This window comes from Chrysochloris asiatica, unplaced genomic scaffold, assembly GCF_000296735.1.
Source record: "Chrysochloris asiatica unplaced genomic scaffold, ChrAsi1.0 scaffold00052, whole genome shotgun sequence".
Taxonomy (NCBI): domain Eukaryota; kingdom Metazoa; phylum Chordata; class Mammalia; order Afrosoricida; family Chrysochloridae; genus Chrysochloris; species Chrysochloris asiatica.
In genome coordinates, this window is record NW_006408570.1 from 18,530,619 (window position 1) to 18,549,994 (window position 19,376).

Below are 19,376 nucleotides of genomic sequence, written 5' to 3' on the forward strand. Positions count from 1 at the left end.
GGCGGGCTGTATTTGATTGACAGCCCGTTCGAACCAATCCTCCACGCGGCTTCTATTCGCTCTCTTTTCTGCTGGGTTTAGCTCTTCGCCCCACCTCCTCCTCCTGCATCCCCCCTCCATGTTCTCTAAAGGCCCGCCCCATTCCCCTTCCCCCACTCTGCGGGCAAATCGCTGCTGGAAAGAGGCGGGGGCTGAAGCGGCGGGCTCGTGTGGAAGCTTGAGGTGGGATTGATGGCTGCTCGGGCCAATAAGGGTTAGGCTGATGGCGCGGCTCTGGCTAGAGTTGGCCAATGGACGAACGGGCTGGGGGCGGAGGCCCAGGTTCCAAACGCTCCGCGGCGCCATGGGCTGAAAACTCAACCGAGATGGAATCTCCCAGTCTGAACCGGTTTCAACCGGTTCCGAGTTTGAGGCTCTAGGAGGAGGGGGAGAAGCGGCTGCAGCGGCCGCGGCAGGAGCAGCGGGAGCTACAGCATCAGCAAGAGCAACAGTAGCTACAACCCGGCGTTGGTGCCTGTTCCAGTCTTTGCTGCTGCAGTCCGTGCAACCACCCAGAGGGGGAGGGGGGAACCACCAGTCGCTGAGGAGCAGAAGGGGGGAAAGTTTAGGCGAGCCGGGTGGGGGGGCCCAGCGCCGGAGCCGCGTGAGAGAGGGAGCCGTATTTTGGTAGTGGGGGGAGTCGGACTGCAACTGGCAGCAGAGCGTCCCCCCGACCGTGTGGACTCTACACCCCTTACTCCTGCCGCTCCTGCTCCTGCTGGAGGGACCCCCAAGGGCTGAATCTTTGGGACTTGACCCCGTTCCCCTCCCCCTACCCTACTCCCCTGCCGGGCAGGAGCATTTATTCTACAGAATAATCCCCCTTCTTTTTTGGGGGAGGACGTGTGTGTGTGTGTTGGGGGGAGGTGGCCCAGAAATAGTAAATATTATTGAGCCCTTTTTTTTTTCCGCTCTTCTCCCCTCGTTTTTAATTTCCTTTTTTAAGGTGGGAAAACTGTGAAACCCACCTTGATTTCCTCCCCTCTCCCCCTTCCCCACCTTCCCTCGCCCTAATTCCCCGACAAGGAAGGAAGAAGCAGTTGGTTCAATCTCGGGGTAAGTCGGCTGTTCCTTCAGGGCCGAGGGCCGGGCGGCGGCGGGCAGGCGGGCGGGAGGAGGCCGGCGTGGGGCGCGGCGGCGGCGGGAGGCGAGCCCGGGAGGCGGCGGCGGGCCCGAGCGGAGCCTGCGATTGAATGGAGCTGCTTCTGCCGCTGGGGGATGGAGGCGGGGAGGCGGCCGCGCGAGGGGCGCGCTGGCTGGGTCATTCGCATGTGCGGGTGGCGGTGGAGGAAGGTGAGGAGCGTGAGAGTGAAGCGGGGCCCCACGCGGGGGTTGAAGGGCTTCCCCAACGGGCTGGGGGAGAAGTTGGAGTGATTTCGGGCAGATCTCTGTAAATTATTAGGAGTGGAAGTTTCCAGAAATATTTTGTGCAGCAGCATTGAAACGTCCGCCTGCATCACGTGGCCCCCTCGCTGGAGAGCTTGGGCCCCGGGGAGGGAGGGGCTGCCGAGTCCCTGCTCCTCCTGCAAGGAAACTCGAAAGCTATCTGGCTTTTTGCAGAGTGGGATGCGAAGCCGTTCCGGGGGGAGATTGGTTCTTTTGAAAGGGATCGGCCCGCGGGTTTCCGTATTGTAGTTTTTTCGCGATGGGGGCCGGAGTGTGTTAAGCTGTCGAATTTGTGCTGCTGGCATTGTCCAATGGATGCTGCCCTGCTTCTCCTCCATTCCAATGTCTCCGAGTTTGGGGAGGGTGGGTGGAAGTGGTGTGGTAGAGGGAGGATTACATTTTTGCCCAGCCCGGACCTCCTCCGATCACGCAGAGGCCATGCTGCATAGAGAATGGGGCGGTGAACTTAAGGCGCCTGGTCTCAATGCCTCCTCCGAGCCGGGGCGGGGTGAGTGCCTGCTCCCGTTTGCTATAGTTAGAAGTGCTTCGAATCGGCTCGGGTGGGAATTGAGAGGAGGGCGGGCCTTGGTGAGGTGTGCTGCTCCTGAATGAAGCACGCAGTGGCCCACACACCTAAGTAGCAGTCCCTTGCCTTGTATCAACTTGTTTTTTGACCTAGTGTGTAGTTGTCTCAACGATTATAATTTCTGGAATGGAACCTGGCAGTGTGCTGCCTGCCTATTGAGTTTGCCGATATTTTGGGGATTGGGGCACTTGTAGAGTCACAACTTTGTTGGATAATTGTACACGACATCTAGTAAGGGAATTTTAAGATTTGAGGAGGCCCAACCAAAAATGTCTGACTTCTCTCCCGCTTTTGCTGTTTGCTATCTGTTTGATTGTACATCTGGAATGTGGGACACTGTTGTTAGTGGAAAGAATGTTTGGGAAGCTGTTTGACTGGGGGGTGGGGACTAAATGTGCTTGGCATTGACCACAAAGCCGCCATTTCTGTACTACGTACAGTTCAAGAATAGGTGGGACATTTGGAAGATAACCGCTAGTACTGAGGGTGGCAAACAGCTGTATGTAAACACTTATATTCTAAACCTGGTTTCTCGCTCAAATGTAATTCACAAAACTAACTCCACTAGAAAGTGAAACTTTTTGGAAGAATCACTTTATTAATCTTTTTTCTTTGCCTATAAAAAGTGACAGGTAGAGCTAAGAGTTAAGTTTTTTAACCACAAAAGTAGAAAACTTATTTTTGATATGTAGATCTTGATACTCTTTGGACATGTATTTTTGGCCTCCATTTTTAAGGTTTTTTACGAGGTATATAGATCTAACACGTGTGTGACAGATATTTTGCGGTTTTAAAAGTGTGTGATAACTGCTATAAAAGATTAGGATGCCCCACCGTTTTTTATTATCAGTAGTGATACAGAAGACTTCAAAAGAATATAAATATCCTTGGCTCTTAATTTTCTCATTTTTTTTATTATGTCTAATATAAATGACTCGTTATATACTAATTTGTTGTAACTGAAATTGTCTTCTAAAAACCACTTGAGTGAGTTTAAATGGAAATTGCTGTCATTGTTATTGAATGTTTTGTAACAACTGTGAAAGAGTCCAGAAATAACACCTTTTCCCCTACCAAACTAATTTGTCTAAATACAATGCAGTCAAGGTATTCACTCATGCTGATAGATTTGTAACCCGGGAAATGTGGAGATGATCACCTGCCCTTGGTTTTAAATACCCTAAACCAGGGATTCTTAACTTGGGCTTTCATGGAAGAATTCCAGAGTGTTCTGAATCCTCTGTAATTGTATACAAAATCGTGAATTGGGGGGTATAGTGTTCTCGGAATCTAAAGCATCTTGACCCAAAAAAGTGAAGGAATACTGATTTAACCAGTCAGACTTGAGCGGCGCTTGCTTTGAAGAAAGATTTTTATAATGTTGGGTAAAAAAAAGTACAGGAGCGCCAGCATATTAGACTGGAATCCTCTTAAAAGGATAATATTGCTTATAAACCAGTAGGTTTTAGCTCGTATGTTTGAGACCAAGTAATGGTCTCTCTGTTAACAGTATAATTTGTTTTCATTTGGAAAATAGTTGGCAAATTTTTATCTTACCAATGAATACCTGGACACTTCTTCTCATCTTGTGTGGCATATATTGGCATAACGTTTTCGTTTTTTTTCCTAGACCATGTAGTTAAGGAATTTGTGTTTGTTGTGTAATATTAATCCCTAAATGCATGGAAAGTTGAGCCTATGGATGGTTTTATTAAGTACAGAAGCTAAGTTTTATTAAATAAGGAATTGGTACCAAGATTTTTTAGACTTGGGGTTCCTGCTAACACTGCTTCTGTATGTAATAGAAAATGTTAAATACCCACGTTTAATTTTTAATAACTTCCTGCCTTTTTAGCATATCTTTAAAGTTACCATAGGGTAAGTGAGAAGTGAACTTTTACTAGGTTTCTAGAAGATCCTATTTGGGCAGAAGAATAGAACATCCATTTGAACATTAAGCATATTTTATCTGTTTAAAAACTTGAGGTTAAGACTTTGAACTATTTGAATTGCTAGAGCCATAAAATCTTGATAATGGATTTGTATTTGTATAAAACGTCAGTTAGGGTGGTTGTGTATGTAAGTATTAGTTGAAACAAAAGAAAATTTTTGGTGTAGTCTTAAACTCCGACTAATAGTTTGGGTAGCTGAGTATGGTGTGGAGCTGTAGAATGAGCATTGGACTGCTAACTGCAAGGCTGATGCTTCAAACCCACCAGCCACTCCTTGATAACGACTCAGTGACACTTAAGAAATGTGTATACTTTCGTGATTTAGCTTTACTCTCTCATTTATTTTGTGATAATTAGATAAAGTCTTTAGGTTGTTAAGTGCCACCAAGTTGGTGGCACTTAACAACAGGAGGAACCTTTCATGGGCTTGAAACATGGACATTATGATTCAAAGTCCAGTGCTTATTCTATAGGGTCACACTAGTCCCTTATGAAGAATTGTGTTTTTGTTGTTACGTGCTGTTGAGTCAGTTTCAACCTGTAGCGACCCTGTCTAGGGTTTTCAAGGAACAGCTGGTGAGCTTGAACCTCAGACCTTGTGGTTCAAACCAACTTTGCAGTCCAGTACAGTAACCCACAATGCTACACCAACACTCCAAAGTCTCTGTTGTTATGTGCTGTGGAGTCAGTACCGACTCATAGCGACCCTGTACAGGATTTCCAAGGCTGAAAGCCTCATCTTTCTCCTATGGAACAGCTGGTAGTCTCAAACTGCTGACCTTGCGGTTCACAGCCCGATTCGTAACCACTGTACTACCAGAGCTCCTTGTAGTATTCATTAAAACATTCTTAAGAACATGTTGAAGTAAAATGCCTTGAGTGGAAAATTTTTTGATCAAATCAATTTATTTTCTTTCTTTTCAGTAATCTATGCCAGCAATTATGACAATGTTAGCAGACCATGCAGCTCGTCAGCTGCTTGATTTCAGCCAAAAATTGGATATCAACCTTTTAGACAATGTGGTGAATTGCTTATACCATGGAGAAGGAGCCCAGGTAAAGTAGCTGGCCAGAACTTTATAACTTAACATTATTGCAGTGTAATACCCAAGTTGTTGAATTTAGAATAAAATTTTTATATTATCTCATTAAAGGGTATTCCATACTTTGTTTTAATCTTGAAATTGTATATTAACTAACGAAACTTGGTCTGGAGAAAGAAAATGGCATTAAGTTTTGACCGTTAGATATTATATGGTGCTTATAGTTTTTCTGTCCTTAGATTTTAAAAAAACCTTAAAAACTTTAAGAGAAGGTAGAACCCAAGGTATGAAATGATTTATAGATAATAAATGTTAAGTATGTTAAGTTAAGTGCCACTGTGTCAATTCTAACCATATATAAAGTTTACAAGGAGTGCAGCTGGTGGGTTTTGAACCACTGACGTTGTGGTTAGCAGTCCAGTGCTTGTCCTAAGTACTTAAAATTGTGTTTGGTGATAGTATTCTGTTTTCAAAACATTTGAATTCCAGAAATGCTACAGATAAACTTCAAAAAACCCCACAAACTTAGCATCCTGTATCACTTGAATTAATTGTATACATATGCCACAAGAAACTGGACAGTCCTTAATCTTTACCCTGAGGAGCTAAACATGTATATTTTTTTCAGCGAGCAAAAGTCTTCTGTTAGGTCGAAATCATTTCAGGTGATATGACACATATTTAGTAGGAAAGTTTTGTTATCAAAGCATTATATTCCTGTGTGATGATTTTGTTAAGTGTCGTTGAATCGATTCCAACCCCATAGCGACCCTGTATAGGGTTTCTGAGGAGCAGCTGATGGTGAACTTGAACCTCAGATCTTTCAGTTCAAACAACTTTGCAGTCTGGCACATTAACCTACAGCGCCACACCAGGACAGGTTCCTTTGTGGTGGTTGTTGTTGTTGTGAAGTGCCTTCGAGTCGGTTCCGACCCATGGTTAAAGCGCTGGACTAAAAGTCGGTTTTTGGACTGCCAGGTTGGTGGATTTGAACTGCCGACCTTGTGGTTAGCAGTCAAACGCTTATTCCACAGCACCATACCAAGTTGTTGTTTGCCGTTGAGTTGGTTCCGACCCATAGCAAACCTGTATAGGGTTTCTAAGGAGCAGCTGGTGAGCTTCAACAGCTGACCTTGCAGTTGAAACAGCCTTGCAGTTCGCCGTCTTAACCCACAGTACCACACCAGTTAAGTGCCCTCAAGTTGGTCCTGACTCGTGGCCACCCTCTATAGGGTATCCGAGGAGCGGCTGGTAAGCCTGAACCATCGACCTGCAGTTAAAATGGCTTTGCAGTCTGGCACATAAACCCACAGCACCACACAAGGACTCCGCCTGTTCACTTTGTTGTTGTCGTTGTCAAGTGCTGTCAAGTCGGTTCCAACCCATGGTTATTCTGTATAGGGTTTCCAAGGAGTGACTGGTGAGCTTGAACTGCTAACCTTCTGGTTCAAACGACTTTGCAGTCCAGTGCATTAACCTATAGCACCACACCAGGACTCCTAAGTCTCCTTAATTCTTGCCTAAATTCCTGCTCTCTTCATCTTTCTTCTGCCAGTCCCCCTCTTATACATTGCCTACCGTGTTACCCATGTTAACATGCATCCACCCTCTAACCCATAGAAAGTTTTCCCCCTACACTTTCTATAACTATTGTTAAGTACCGTGGAGTTGGTGCCGGCCAATTCAGAATATTTAATTTATCTCTTCTTAATTTATTACAACATTGGTCTCAGGCAATATTTATCCTTCTTGATGTGGTTGTAATACTCTCAGCATAATAAATTCAACAATACTGATTTCACTACGCTAAATTCTATCAAGTCAATTCCTGCTCATAGCAACCTTGTATAGATAGGGTTTGCTAGGAGCGCTTGGTGAATGTGAATCACCAAGTTGCCAGTTCAAATCAACCTTATGATCCAGTGCTTATCCTGCAGCACCACAAAAAAATTTTAAATGGAAACAGGGTGGTAAAAGCTCTGAGTAGGAAATATTGATTGGCAGTGATTTTGTAAAAGTTTGGTGGTGGTGGTATGCCATGAAGTCAGTTCCAACTGACAGTGACACCACATAAGGCTGTAAATCTTGACGAGAGCAAAAGCCTCATCTTTCTCCCACAGAACAGCTGGTAGTTTCAAACTGCTGACCTTAAGGTTCGCAGCCCAACTCACAACCACTACATTATCAGAACTCCTTTTGTTAGTTCAGGTTTATTAACCTAGAGACTTTTTTTATGTCCTAACAGACACAGGTACTTTTGGCATAACGCATCTTAATAAGTTGAAATGCATGGAGTAAGGTTATGCTTAAATTTGAATAAATTATCAGAAACACCGATCTGCAGCCATCAGAAAAGATGGATATTTGTGTTTCAAAATCTTCAGTTACTTTGAAAGAAACCAGACCCATTGCCATTGAGTTAATTCCTACTCGTAGCAAACCTGTCTAGAATTTTCGAGTCTGTAAATACTTAGGAGAACAGAAAACCTCATCTTTCTCCCAAGGAGAGGTTGTTAAGTGCCATTAAGTCGGTTCCGACCCACAGCAACCCTGTATAGGGTTTCCAAGGAGCAAATGGTGAGCTTGAACTGCTGACCTTGCAGTGAATGTAGTCTGGCTCATTAACCCACAGCATTGTTGTTGTTGTGAAGTGCTGTCGAGTCGGTTCCAACCCATAGCGACCCTGTATAGGGTTTCCGAGAAGCAGCTTGTGAGGTTGAACTGCCGACCTTGCAGTTTTAACCGCTTTGCATTCTGGCGCATTAACCCACTGCACCACACCAGTGGGTTAGAATTCTCTACCTTAAAATTAGCAGTACAGTGCTTATCCTTTGGCACCACCAGGACTCCTCCTCACTGCTACTGGGAGTGGGCGGATACTGTAGATAACCATTGGACTGTTAACCACACAAGGTCAACAGTTAAAACTAGTCCTTGGAAACCCTATACAGAATCAACTCCCTGGCACTTAACAACAACAGTATTAAATGTTAATAATTTATGCTAATTAAACTTAAAATAAATTTTAGTAGCTTTTATAAAAGGAGTACTTCGGAGGGAAGTAGGGTTGGCTTCTAGTCTGTAAATGAACTTTTGCCTAGATTGGTAGTAATTGAATAATTAGCATTATTAAGGAGCTCTGAGTTTGGTAGGACGCTGTGGGTTAGTGCTCTGGACTTCTGTGGGTTAATGCTCTGGACTGCAAAGTCTGTTTGAACTGAAAAGTAGGTGTTTCAAGCTTACCAGCTGCTCCTGGGAAACCCTGTACATGGTCGAAATGGGTTGGAACCAACTTTTAACAGCATTTAACAACAAACAGCTAGAGCTCTGGTAGCATAGTGGTGACAAATTGGTCACTAGTTCAAAATTGTCAATGGTTCCATGGGAGAAAGATGCGGTTTTCTGTTCCCGTAAAGAAAATATCTACAGCCTCAGAAATTCTATACAGGCTTACTATGAGTCAGAACCGACTACAAGATACATAACTACCACCGCCTTTGCTATAGGATGAGCACTAGGCTGCTAACCACATGGTGGTTGGTTCAAACCCATCAGCCTCTCCTTAGAAGCCCTATACAGTATTGTTATGAGTCAGAACTGACTCAGCGGCACTTAAAACCTGTTTTTAAGAGCCTTGGTAGTTCTGTGGGTTAAACATTCTGCTAAATGCAAGGCCAGGAGTTCAAACCTACCTGCTGCTCTGCAGGAGAAAGTTGAGGCTATCTGCTCCTGTAAAGCAGTCTTGGAAACCCTAAGGAGCTGTTGTACTTTGTTCTAGAGGGTCATTAGGAATCACAACTGACCCAGTGGTAGGGGATTTCTGCTATAATCAGCATTTTTCTGTTTTTGGCCAGGTAGACAACCTGGAGGGGGGATATAAAAGTTGGGAAAGAATTGGGTGGTGTTGTTGTTTTTTTCAATCTTGTGTTCTTTTAAGTATCTTGAACTCTTTAATCTATTACTTAGCAACTAAAATGCTTTCACCATTCTCTTAGTAGTACAGGGAGATGCCAGATTTTCTCCCTCTCTTCTTTTTTTTAACCTCTCCTGGGGTTTTAAATTGATAAATATTGTGTAAAGGCTGGAGGTATTAGGACAAAATAGAGAAAACATTAGGATGCAAATAATTTGAAGTAACTTGAGAAAGTAAAATTAAGACTAACAGGAATGAGCATGATTTATTGCAGATTGAAATTAATAGTGATAATGTAGGCTATATTTAGTGAAAAGTCCTCTCTTGTAATGTGGAATGCTCATCACTTCAAAAAGACTTGCTAAATGGTATCTCGCCCAAATAACTTCGCTAGACATGGATCTTCCATATACCTTGAACCAGTTACTGTCAAGTTGATTCTTACTTAGCCACCCTATGTGCGTGTGTCGGGTTAGAACTGTGTTCCATAGATTATCAACAGCTGGTATTTTCAAAATAGATGATCTGACTTTTCATCTCTCCGTTAGCAGCTAGGCACATTAGTTGTTTGTATCATCCAAAGAGTCTAATATGCTTTATCCTAATATAGTTTAATGTGCAAGTCCATATCTGGTTTGCTATGGATAGATAGATATTCTCAGAGAATTTCAAAACAATGCTGAAATATACATTGGCCTTAGATACCTCACTGTTCTGCGATTTGTCATTTCTTATTACGACCATTTGTGTTTACTTAGAGCTATTATCCCCTATTAAAATTAATTGCAAAAAGTTTCTATATTTAAAGAGCTTAACAAGTTAACCTCCTAATTCAAATCATCAGGGTAGATAGAACTCAACCCTCAGATGTGTCTGATATTATTTTCAGAGTAAATTAGAGTCTTTTTTAAAACAAAGGGTAATTGACAGGTGTTTTTTTTAAGTTTTTATTCTGAATTCTGTGGCTTTACACTTCACAACAACATGGGAGAACATCAGTTTTACATTCATCCTATCGTATTTCATTTCATTGCAATGATTACAGTCCCCTCCTTGCATCATCAACCAACCAAAGTGTACACCCCACAGGCCTGCCCCCTGGCCATCAGCGCACAGCCCCTCTCCCTCCCTGAGTCCAGTATCCCCAGCCGCTGTATCTCTCCACATCATCTCTGCCTCTATTTCTGGCTTCGCTGCTTCCCTGGGTAGGGTCCTGCATTCTGCTTTTCTCACTTGATGGTCCCAGGGACCTCCAATCCTGGACTGCAAAATCAGTCACTCCCTCCTTTTGTTACAGAACATCTACCTTTACATTTCTGACCCTCACAGTCAGTCCTGATGGCAGTTATTCACTATTGCAACACACAAGTGATATCCCCATCTCCTTTCATTAGCCCCATTCCAACAGGTTGGAAATCATTCAATGGAGAGTCTTACCTTCCCCTGCCCCATCTGAAACTGGGCTCCCTCTTGAAAGGTTGTAAGCCAATCACTTCTTGTCTTTGTACCCCTCACCCCCATTTTGGGTAGCCAGTAGACATCTAAATTGCCCATCCCTGTCAACCCTGTGTACCTGTGGGGTGGGTTGACTGATTTTTTTAACCATCAAACTTTTTGTTTATAATTGGCAATGTTCTAGTCACTGTTGAGTGCTCTCGAGTCGTTTCCAAACCGTAGTGATTTGTATAGGGTTTCTGAAGAGCAGCTGGTGAGTTTGAACCACCGACCTTGGGATCAAGTGCTTATTATACAGTGCCACACCAGGACTGATAAAAATAGGTGAAAAAGAATAGGAAGAATATAGTTAGACTATATCATCAATAGAATTAAAAGCCTTTGCGAAAATGTGATGAACATGATAAACTAGTTCAATGAACCTAGGTATATATGTCAACATGGCTAGGTCTCAAAAATATGAAATGGGGGGGGGGGAATGACACAGATTGGAGATAATTTCCATAGTGTAAAATTTAATTATAACAACTATATATTTTGTATGGAATTAGACATGCTGTGAAGAAAATATAGACAGGAAAAAACACACCAAATTCATGAACCTGATTGTCCCTAAAGAAAGAACAAAGGAAGGAAGTGGCACTGGAAAGAAACAAAAGCAAATTCCATAAGTTTTACTGCTTACCTGTAGAAACAGTCTGAAATAAGTATAGTTAGATGTTAATGTGTTAACTCTGGATAATGTGTATATACATAGGTTTTATAATTTTGTATCTGCATAAAAATTTTAAAAGCAAAAGAAATAATTTTCAAATAAGCTAAGATCTTGCATATGAAATTCGTGGAATTGCAATGGCAGGAAAATTTGTGTTTATTAATATAAGATATTTTTAAAGATTTTTAGGATTTTAAATGTTTCTGCAAGTATTTGATTTTAAATGTCTTATATACGTATATTTTCATTAATATCTTCCTGGTGACTTTTGTAAAGCAAAGCATAGCACTATATGAAATAGATTGAATTTTTATGTTGCTTTTTTGTTTGTAAGTGCTGAAAGTTTATTTACTTAGCAGTGGTACTATAAAATAAGTTGAACCTCAAGGACAGCAGTTCAAATTCATTAGCTGCTCCTTAGAAACCCTATACAGGATCACTGTGGGTCAGAACTGACTCAACAGTTAGCAACTGTGAAGGTTTTTTTATTAACGTTGGTTAAATTTAAGTCCAGCTTTGAGCATATCAAACTAAATAGCAAAAAATCCTATTCTGTTTCTAAGGAATAAAATATCCCCATTTTAAATTGAAATTTGAGTGCTGTGTTTTTATTAATTCCTATAAGAGCTAATGGAGTCCTGGTGTGGCACTGTGGGTTAATGCGCCAGACTGCGTAGCTATTTGAACTGCAAGGTTGGTGGTTCAAGCTTAACAGTTGCTCCTTGGAAACGGTGTATATACAGGGTTGCTATGGATTGGAATCGACTTGACGGCACTTAACAACAATAAACAACAATAAAAGCTAATAATGTATTCATAGTTTAAAAAGTTTATAGAATCCTTGTTCTAGGATTTTTGTCGTTTTAATGAGTGATTCAAAAGAAAAAGTGAACTTAAAATTATTTTTGTGTACTATTGTAGCAAAGAATGGCTCAGGAAGTACTGACACATTTAAAGGAGCATCCTGATGCATGGACAAGAGTTGACACAATTTTGGAATTTTCACAGAATATGAACACGAAAGTAAGCAAGTGGTGGTTTTATAATTCATTATTTCTTCTCTTCTTCCAGTCATAAACTTTGAGGAAGGTGTCTCATTTTTAGTTTTAGTATCTGTTATTTCAAATCATTTTAATATTGTTAACTTATTTCTAAATTTGGTCTTTAAGAGGCATAGAATTTATTCTTGCAAATAGTCCTGAAGAGTTGTGAATGAAGCTTTGTAATTGGGACTAATATGCAAGTGTGCAAGGTGGCTCTTTGTTGTTTGTTCTTTTTCTTTAAGAATATGTATGCAGGTATAAGTAGCATAAATTCTGAATGTTATTCAGACATGAAATATAGGAATTATTTTGGGCAAGTAATCAAGATAATACAGGCTAGGCACCTCCAACACCAAGTTATGGACAGCTTAAAACCCTACTCCATGTTACCAATGCTTTTAATGGGACAGCACTCAGTTTTTATTTGCAATTGAAAATGTTATGATTCGGGTCCTTTTTTAAGTTTGAACAGAAGGGTTGATCAAAATGTGTTTTGACTGTTTTAGGCTTGATGATTCACGCTTCTCTTTAAACTGCCTTAAAGTTATAAAATATCATGAGTGGCATTCTGTTCAATACACACAAGGTTTCTTGATATACATGTGTTAAAACAGAAAATAGCCATGCTCACGTCTGTTTCTGAACTCAGACTGTATTAGTTAACAGTTTTTAAATATTAATTAGTTTTGACATCTTGTAAATTTTAGGGCAAAAATACAGTCCGGAACTTCCTCAAAGTGCTAACCTTAAGTAACATAACAGTGTTTGCCTGTTTGCTTGCCTGGTAAATTTTGCTTTTTATACTGACAGACATTACTAATGTTTAAGTTGATTTATCAGCAGTATTTTTAAAAACTCAAATTTGTCTTGTGAAAAATGAGATGATTAAAGGAACAGAAAGAAAGCAACAGGTAAAGAATTCTTCAATTTACATAAATTACAAATGATTTGGTGCTAAATTTATGCACTATGACATTTGGCTTTTATGCAATCATTTTTTTTTTCTTTAAAGATGTTAACACTACCTGATATTAATCATAATGTTCCATTATGTTGATTGCTTGTAATAGGAAGAAAAGGGGTGTCTTCCTGTGCAACTGACACAGCTAGGCTTTGACGGCAGGCCTCCACAAGGTCTACCCTTTTGATTCCCTTTAACTGAATTCTGTTCATCAATTGTTTTTGTTTCATGGGCGGTGGGAGGGGAAAGGGGCATTCAATGCATAAAATAAGTATTTCTAAGGGCTCAGTAGAAATTTCTACCATAGGGATCATTTCATGCATTTTTTTTTTTTTTTTCCCTCATTTAGTCTTTGCTGTTATCTGTCCCTCATCTTCATAACTCAGCAGTGGATTTCTCAAGTTTGAGACTATAAAGTAGAAATAACAGCTATTTAGAATGATGTTGGCCTATTTATGGATATATCCAAAATTGTCATTTGTTGTTGGCTTTCAGATTGGCTGTCACTTCAGATTTTTTTAACCAAATTATGTATCTTTTGAGAGAATGTGAATTTTTCTTTATCTTTGTTCATATGCACATTCTTAATATTTATGAGAGTAGGTGGAGTTTAGCATTTATGGTGTTAACACATATTCCTTTGACCTAACTTATGTAAAGCTTTTATTGGGTTCTTGCCTCAGCCCATTTGGCAGAAAGATTTGATTTATGAATTATGTTGTCAGCAACTTTATGCTCCCTTTTTACATATGTTGGAGAAAGGACAAGAGGTTAGTAAATAGATAATTTAGTATCTAACAGTAAGGAAGAAATAAGTGTAACAGTAATAGGAAGGGGGCATACCCTTCAAGTTGAAAAATGAACTTTTTTTTTTTTTTTTTTTTGGTTTGTTTAAAAGGTGAAGTTACCTTTAAAGTTATTTTTATTTTATTATCTCCTACTGGTATCTTTTCTATGATGTTTTTAGTTCTTACTGATTGACTGAAAGCAAGAATATATTCCATGTAGTAAGAAGTACATTGCTTTGACTTAAGCTTTTTACCATAAGATTATATGCTTATAAGAAAACTTTTAGGGTAGTGGGTTTTTGCTTTGATTCTGATTCTTTTTTTTTTTCCTATCTGAAACTTGTCTTTTTTGCTTGTTTATATTTTTCAGAGACCCAGAGCTATAGAGAGGTGTGTTCTTAAAAATAGAGGATAGAAAGCTCCATTATTTACTGCTGATTATGAAAAAAAAAAAATTGAAAGACACCAAATTTAAATTTATAAATACCATAATTTTGCTTTGATTTTTTTTTTTTTTTTTTAAGTCTTTTTTAAGGAATGTTCTGCAAATGTAGGATTTGAGTTGAAATGGCAACATTTTCCTGAAAAGTATTATGAAATGTTAAAATGAAAGAGAACAGCAAAAACATTCACTGTTTGAGCACAATGTAGCTTGGGACAGTCTATATTGTGCTTTGAATAAAATGAGCATTCACATGATCCCTTTGGTTGAAATACTAATGCTCCTATTTTATTGTGTATTGACTAACCGTTTTAAAGATGAACTCTTATTCTCAGCCAAAACTTGCAATCTTAGGTTATATATCTATACATGAATGCATTTACCTTTCAGGTATTATAGTGTATTCTTCCCTAATTCTCAGACTTGAAAAGTGCCACCACATTGTGTCCCTTTTCTTCCTCCTGTCTATTCACACTAATTGGTCATGGTAATATCTTTTGACTAATTGACCCTGGAACATTATAAATTTTTACACACATTATTGACTATTTAGAGTGAGTAATCAACAGGAGGGACAAAATGGCTTATAAAGTGGTATTTCTATTTATTTAACTTTTTTAACATTTGTTAGTTATAACTTATTTAGGAAGGAATACCTGAAAGGTAGACACAGATTGCAACATGCATTTGTATATTATTTTGACTGTGCACAAAAGTTTATCTTTAAATTAGTAGAAATAGCGACTATAAGGAAGGGTGGGGTTAAAATTTAAAATAAACCCATGGGGTTGTCTTGCTGCTCCTTAAATAACACACCAGTGATGCTTGTAAACACTTATCTATAGAAAGTACCTGTGACCATACTTAATAATTAGCCAAAAGCTTACACCTTTTAGAGGATGGTAGGGAGCTTGATATAGCATCCAAGCTGCTAAATTCTTAGGAGCCTGGTCGTGTTAAAGTAATGTGAGCCTATAAGCAGTCATTTATGCTGTGAATTCATATCTGGCTGCTACTTTTTCTTCTACAAATAAGCTCATTTGGCTGTTAGAGGGCTTTTTATTTGTTTTTTCCTCCTGGTGTGAGCATGTATAAACAGCAGGACATTATTTAGATTAGTAAGCTGTAAAATGAGGAATATGCATGAAAACTCAGTATATGGGTGAATAGATCCTTGTTTTTTTAATATATGTAATTAAACTTGGTAGTGTAATGTTTTTGAAACTTTAGATATATATGTGTGAATGTCTGTCCATTTGTGAATCCTGAAAATTGCCAGTCCTATAGCAATATAGTCACTTGTCTCTGTTCTCCAATTTTCAGTATTATGGACTACAAATTTTGGAAAATGTGATAAAAACAAGGTGGAAGATACTTCCCAGGAACCAATGTGAAGGTAGGAAAATGTTAAAGAATTATAAATCCTAATTTTTATTATTCCTGGAATTTACCATAGTTGAAATGGAGTAGGGGATTATATTGAGTTTCTAGTTGTTTTATTATTTTCTAATGGAGAGTACTGTTTTCATTATGTAGCAAGGCAAGTTCTATTTTTTATATTTTGAAGAAATAGGATGGGGTATATTAACTAATTATAGTTAATGACTTATTTCTGTTTATGATTTTTACAGCAGGAATTCAGTTTAAAGCATTTAGAGCATGTTCTGAAATGAATGAAATTTGATAGATGTGCTTATATACATTAAATTCACATAAAAGTAACGGACAACTTTGATCGTCGGTATTATAACATATGGAATTATTTATACATTTAATATGGCAAGGGAAAAAAACAAGTACTAAAAATCACAAGGGCATTACCTTTTGTAGTTCGGAGAATGGTAAAATATGGAAATCGATCAGAAATTTTAAGTGTGGTGGTGATGCCCAGTATTAATATCTAACTTTTCTTTGCTATCCTGTGAAAGGTAGTCAATATTTAAGAACCTGGGGCAAGGTTGAAGAACCTGCTTGAAATTCTATGATTCCGTTACTTCCAGTTAGCACATACTGCCTTTATTTGTTGTTGTTATGGGCTATTACCTACTTTATATTACTTTTGGAAAAGAAAGAGAAATCTGGACTTCATAATTTGAATATGTTGCTTTCATAAGAATGACCCAAGACTGAATATTTTTTTGTTGTACTTAAAGTTGCCATGAACCAGAGACTTGGCAGCAGCTATCTATCTACTACTATATTTTGTTGGCATGTAACATGCGTGATGTGTATAGGATATTAATGTGCAAGGGAGTTTACATAGATTACAAAACATGATTTGCACATTACTTGACTAAAAATACGGTATGTTGTTCCTGGCGACATTTTCATCTTATAATATTAGTCCCCATTCTTTGGTAATTCGTTTGTGTTGTCAGGAGGGACCAGTTCCTAGAAAAGGATATCATGTTTGATAAGGTGGCAGGTCAGAGAGAAAGAAGACCCTCCACCCCCACCCCACAAGATGAATTGGCCAAGTGGTAGCTTCACTGGGCTCAAGCGTGGCAACAATTATGAGGTTGGCCCAGGATTAGGCATTGTTTCATTCTGTTGTGCATAGGGTCGCTATGAGTTGGTACCGACTCGATGGCACCTAACGAAGTATTATTCTGCTTTTTTGTGTCATCGGTAGAGTGGCAAGGTTGTTGTATGCCATTGAGTCGATTCCAACTCAGGGGTCCCAAAAGTGACTGCTGGGTTGTGGTAGTGACCAGATAATTAGCTCTAGTTTGACTTTGAATCTTGACATCTTCTGGCATAAAAGATGAATCAAAAAAATTTTAATTGAAGTATCTTTCATAAGCTGTAGATTTTAAAACGATAGACTAAAAAGAGGTTCTCATTTATTTAAATGTTTTAATTCATGCCTGTGACCTTCAGGTGAATTATAGTTTAAGTATGTGACCCAGTTGGACCCTTTACCCTTCATCTCTTCAGTGATGGTTGATGCAGTTCTTTTACTACTGATAGGTGTAGTTTCACTTATGTGGTTTGAGCCTCAGATTTAATTTTACTGTAATACTGTTTAAATAAGACCTTGAATATATAACCCACCAGAATTTAGAGACCACCTCAAAATAGATTTGGCATATTGAATGCTAAGACTGAAGACAAGACAAGTTGTGGGATGACATCATATATTAAAATAAAGAGGCAGGAAAGAAAGAAGAGACCTAAGTGAGTATCAGAATAGACTCTGAAACTTGCTCTTAACATAGTGAGGCCAAAGCAACTGGAAGAAATGAAAAGAGCTGAGCAGAAAATTCCAAAGGGCAGCTTGAGAAGACCAGTCAAGTGTTATTAGAAAACCGAAAGAGAAGAGCAGGTTTCAAAGCATCAGAAGATGGGAGGAATACACAGTCACTGTACCAAAAAGACGTGGTCAGTGTTCATCCATTTTAGGAAGTAGCACATGATCAAGAACTGACGGTATTGAAGGAAGAAGTTCAGGGTGCATTGGCAAAAATAAAGGCTCCAAGAATTGAAGGAATAAAAATTGAAATGTGTCAGCAAACTGATGCAGCACTGAAGGTACTCACGACTATGCCAAGAAATTTGGAAGACAGCTACCTGGCCAGAGGGTTGGAAGAGATCCATATTTTACCCATTCTACAGAGAAGTGACCCAGTGGAATGCAGAAATCATTGGACAATGTCATTAATACTACACGCAAGTAAAATTTTGCTGAAGGTAATTCAAACAAAGGGAGTAGTGGGGTTGGACTCTGTATGGTAAGTTCTGGACTGCGAACCACAAGGTCCATACTTCAACCCTGCCAGTTGCTCTGTGGAAAAGGATAAGGCTTCCTGGCCCTGAAATGATTTATAAAGATTCATAAACTCTGCAGAATCACTCTGAACCAACTCGAAGACATTTAATAACAATTCAAAAAACAACTGCAGCAGCACATTAACAGGGAGCTACCAGATATTCAAGCTGGATTCAGGAGAGGACATTGAACTAAGAATATTGCTGGCATCAGATGAATCTTGGCTGTAAAGAGAATACCAGAAAAATGTTTGACTATGCAGTGATACTCAGCTGTGCATCTTAACAAACTATGGACAACATTGTGCAGAATGGTAATTCCAGAACATTTCATTGTGTTCATGCTGAACCTTCAAACAGAACAAAGGAATACTTCATTCTTTAAAATCAGGAAAAGCATGGGTTAGGGTTGTATCTTTTTACCATTACTTATTATGCTAAGCAAATAATCTGAGAAACTGGACTATGTGAAGAAGAATTTGGCATCAGGACTAAAGGATTTCATTAACAACCTTCAATATGCAAGTAATACAACCTTTCTTGCTGAAAGCAAAGATGTAAGCATTAACTGGTGATGATTAAAGACAGCAGCCTTGAGTGTCGATTACACCTCAACATAAAGTCCTCATAACTATACCAATAAGCAACATCATGATGAATGGGGAAAAGATTGAATTTGTCAGTTTTACTTGGATTCAGGATCCAAGATCTATGTCCATAGAACCCACCTTGGGCAAATCTGCTAAAGACCCCTTTAAAGCGTTTAAGATGCACCTGATTTCAATCATAGTATTTTTTTTTTTTATGCTTTATTGTGAATTATATGATAGTTTACATGGGAGCACATTAGTTTTCCATTCATTCTATCGTATATCGTTTCATTGCCATGGTTCCAATCCCCTCCATGCATCATCAGCCAATCAAAGGGTGTATACCCTGCATGCCTGCCCCCTACACTTCAGCACCTCCCACCCCAGTCTTCAGCACACAGTCACTCTCCCTCTCTGAATCTAAAGTCCCCAGCTGCTCCATCGCTCCACATCATCTTTTCTGCCTTCATCTCAGGCATTGCTGCTTCTCTGGGTAGGGTCCAACTCTTGGCTGTTCTCTGTTGATGGTCCTAGGGACCTCCGCTCCTTGACTGGAAAGTTAATCACTCCCTTCCTTGCTATAAAACGTCTACCTTTACATTTCCAACCCTCACAATCAGTCCTGATTCAATCATATTATTTTTAATTGCTTTATATGCATTTGAAAGCTGGACAATGAATGAAAGAGGACCCTC

General features: G+C 39.5%; 1 protein-coding gene across 3 annotated transcripts in view; it reads left to right on the top strand.

Moving 5' to 3' along the window:
- Positions 1–392: 392 nt before the first annotated feature.
- XPO1 (exportin 1 (CRM1 homolog, yeast)) overlaps positions 393–19,376 on the top strand; it is a 46,821-nt gene continuing 27,837 nt past the window's right edge. Inside the window, exons 1-5 of one of the 3 annotated variants that reach the window (XM_006862982.1) lie at positions 442–537; positions 1,070–1,095; positions 4,888–5,019; positions 12,011–12,112; positions 15,647–15,719. In XM_006862982.1, coding sequence (XP_006863044.1) covers positions 4,894–5,019; positions 12,011–12,112; positions 15,647–15,719 — 301 coding nt within the window. In that variant the 5' untranslated portion in view covers positions 442–537; positions 1,070–1,095; positions 4,888–4,893. Of the gene's footprint in view, positions 1,096–1,517; positions 1,934–4,887; positions 5,020–12,010; positions 12,113–15,646; positions 15,720–19,376 lie in introns of those variants that run through there. The other 2 variants (XM_006862981.1, XM_006862983.1) reach the window with 2 other exon arrangements.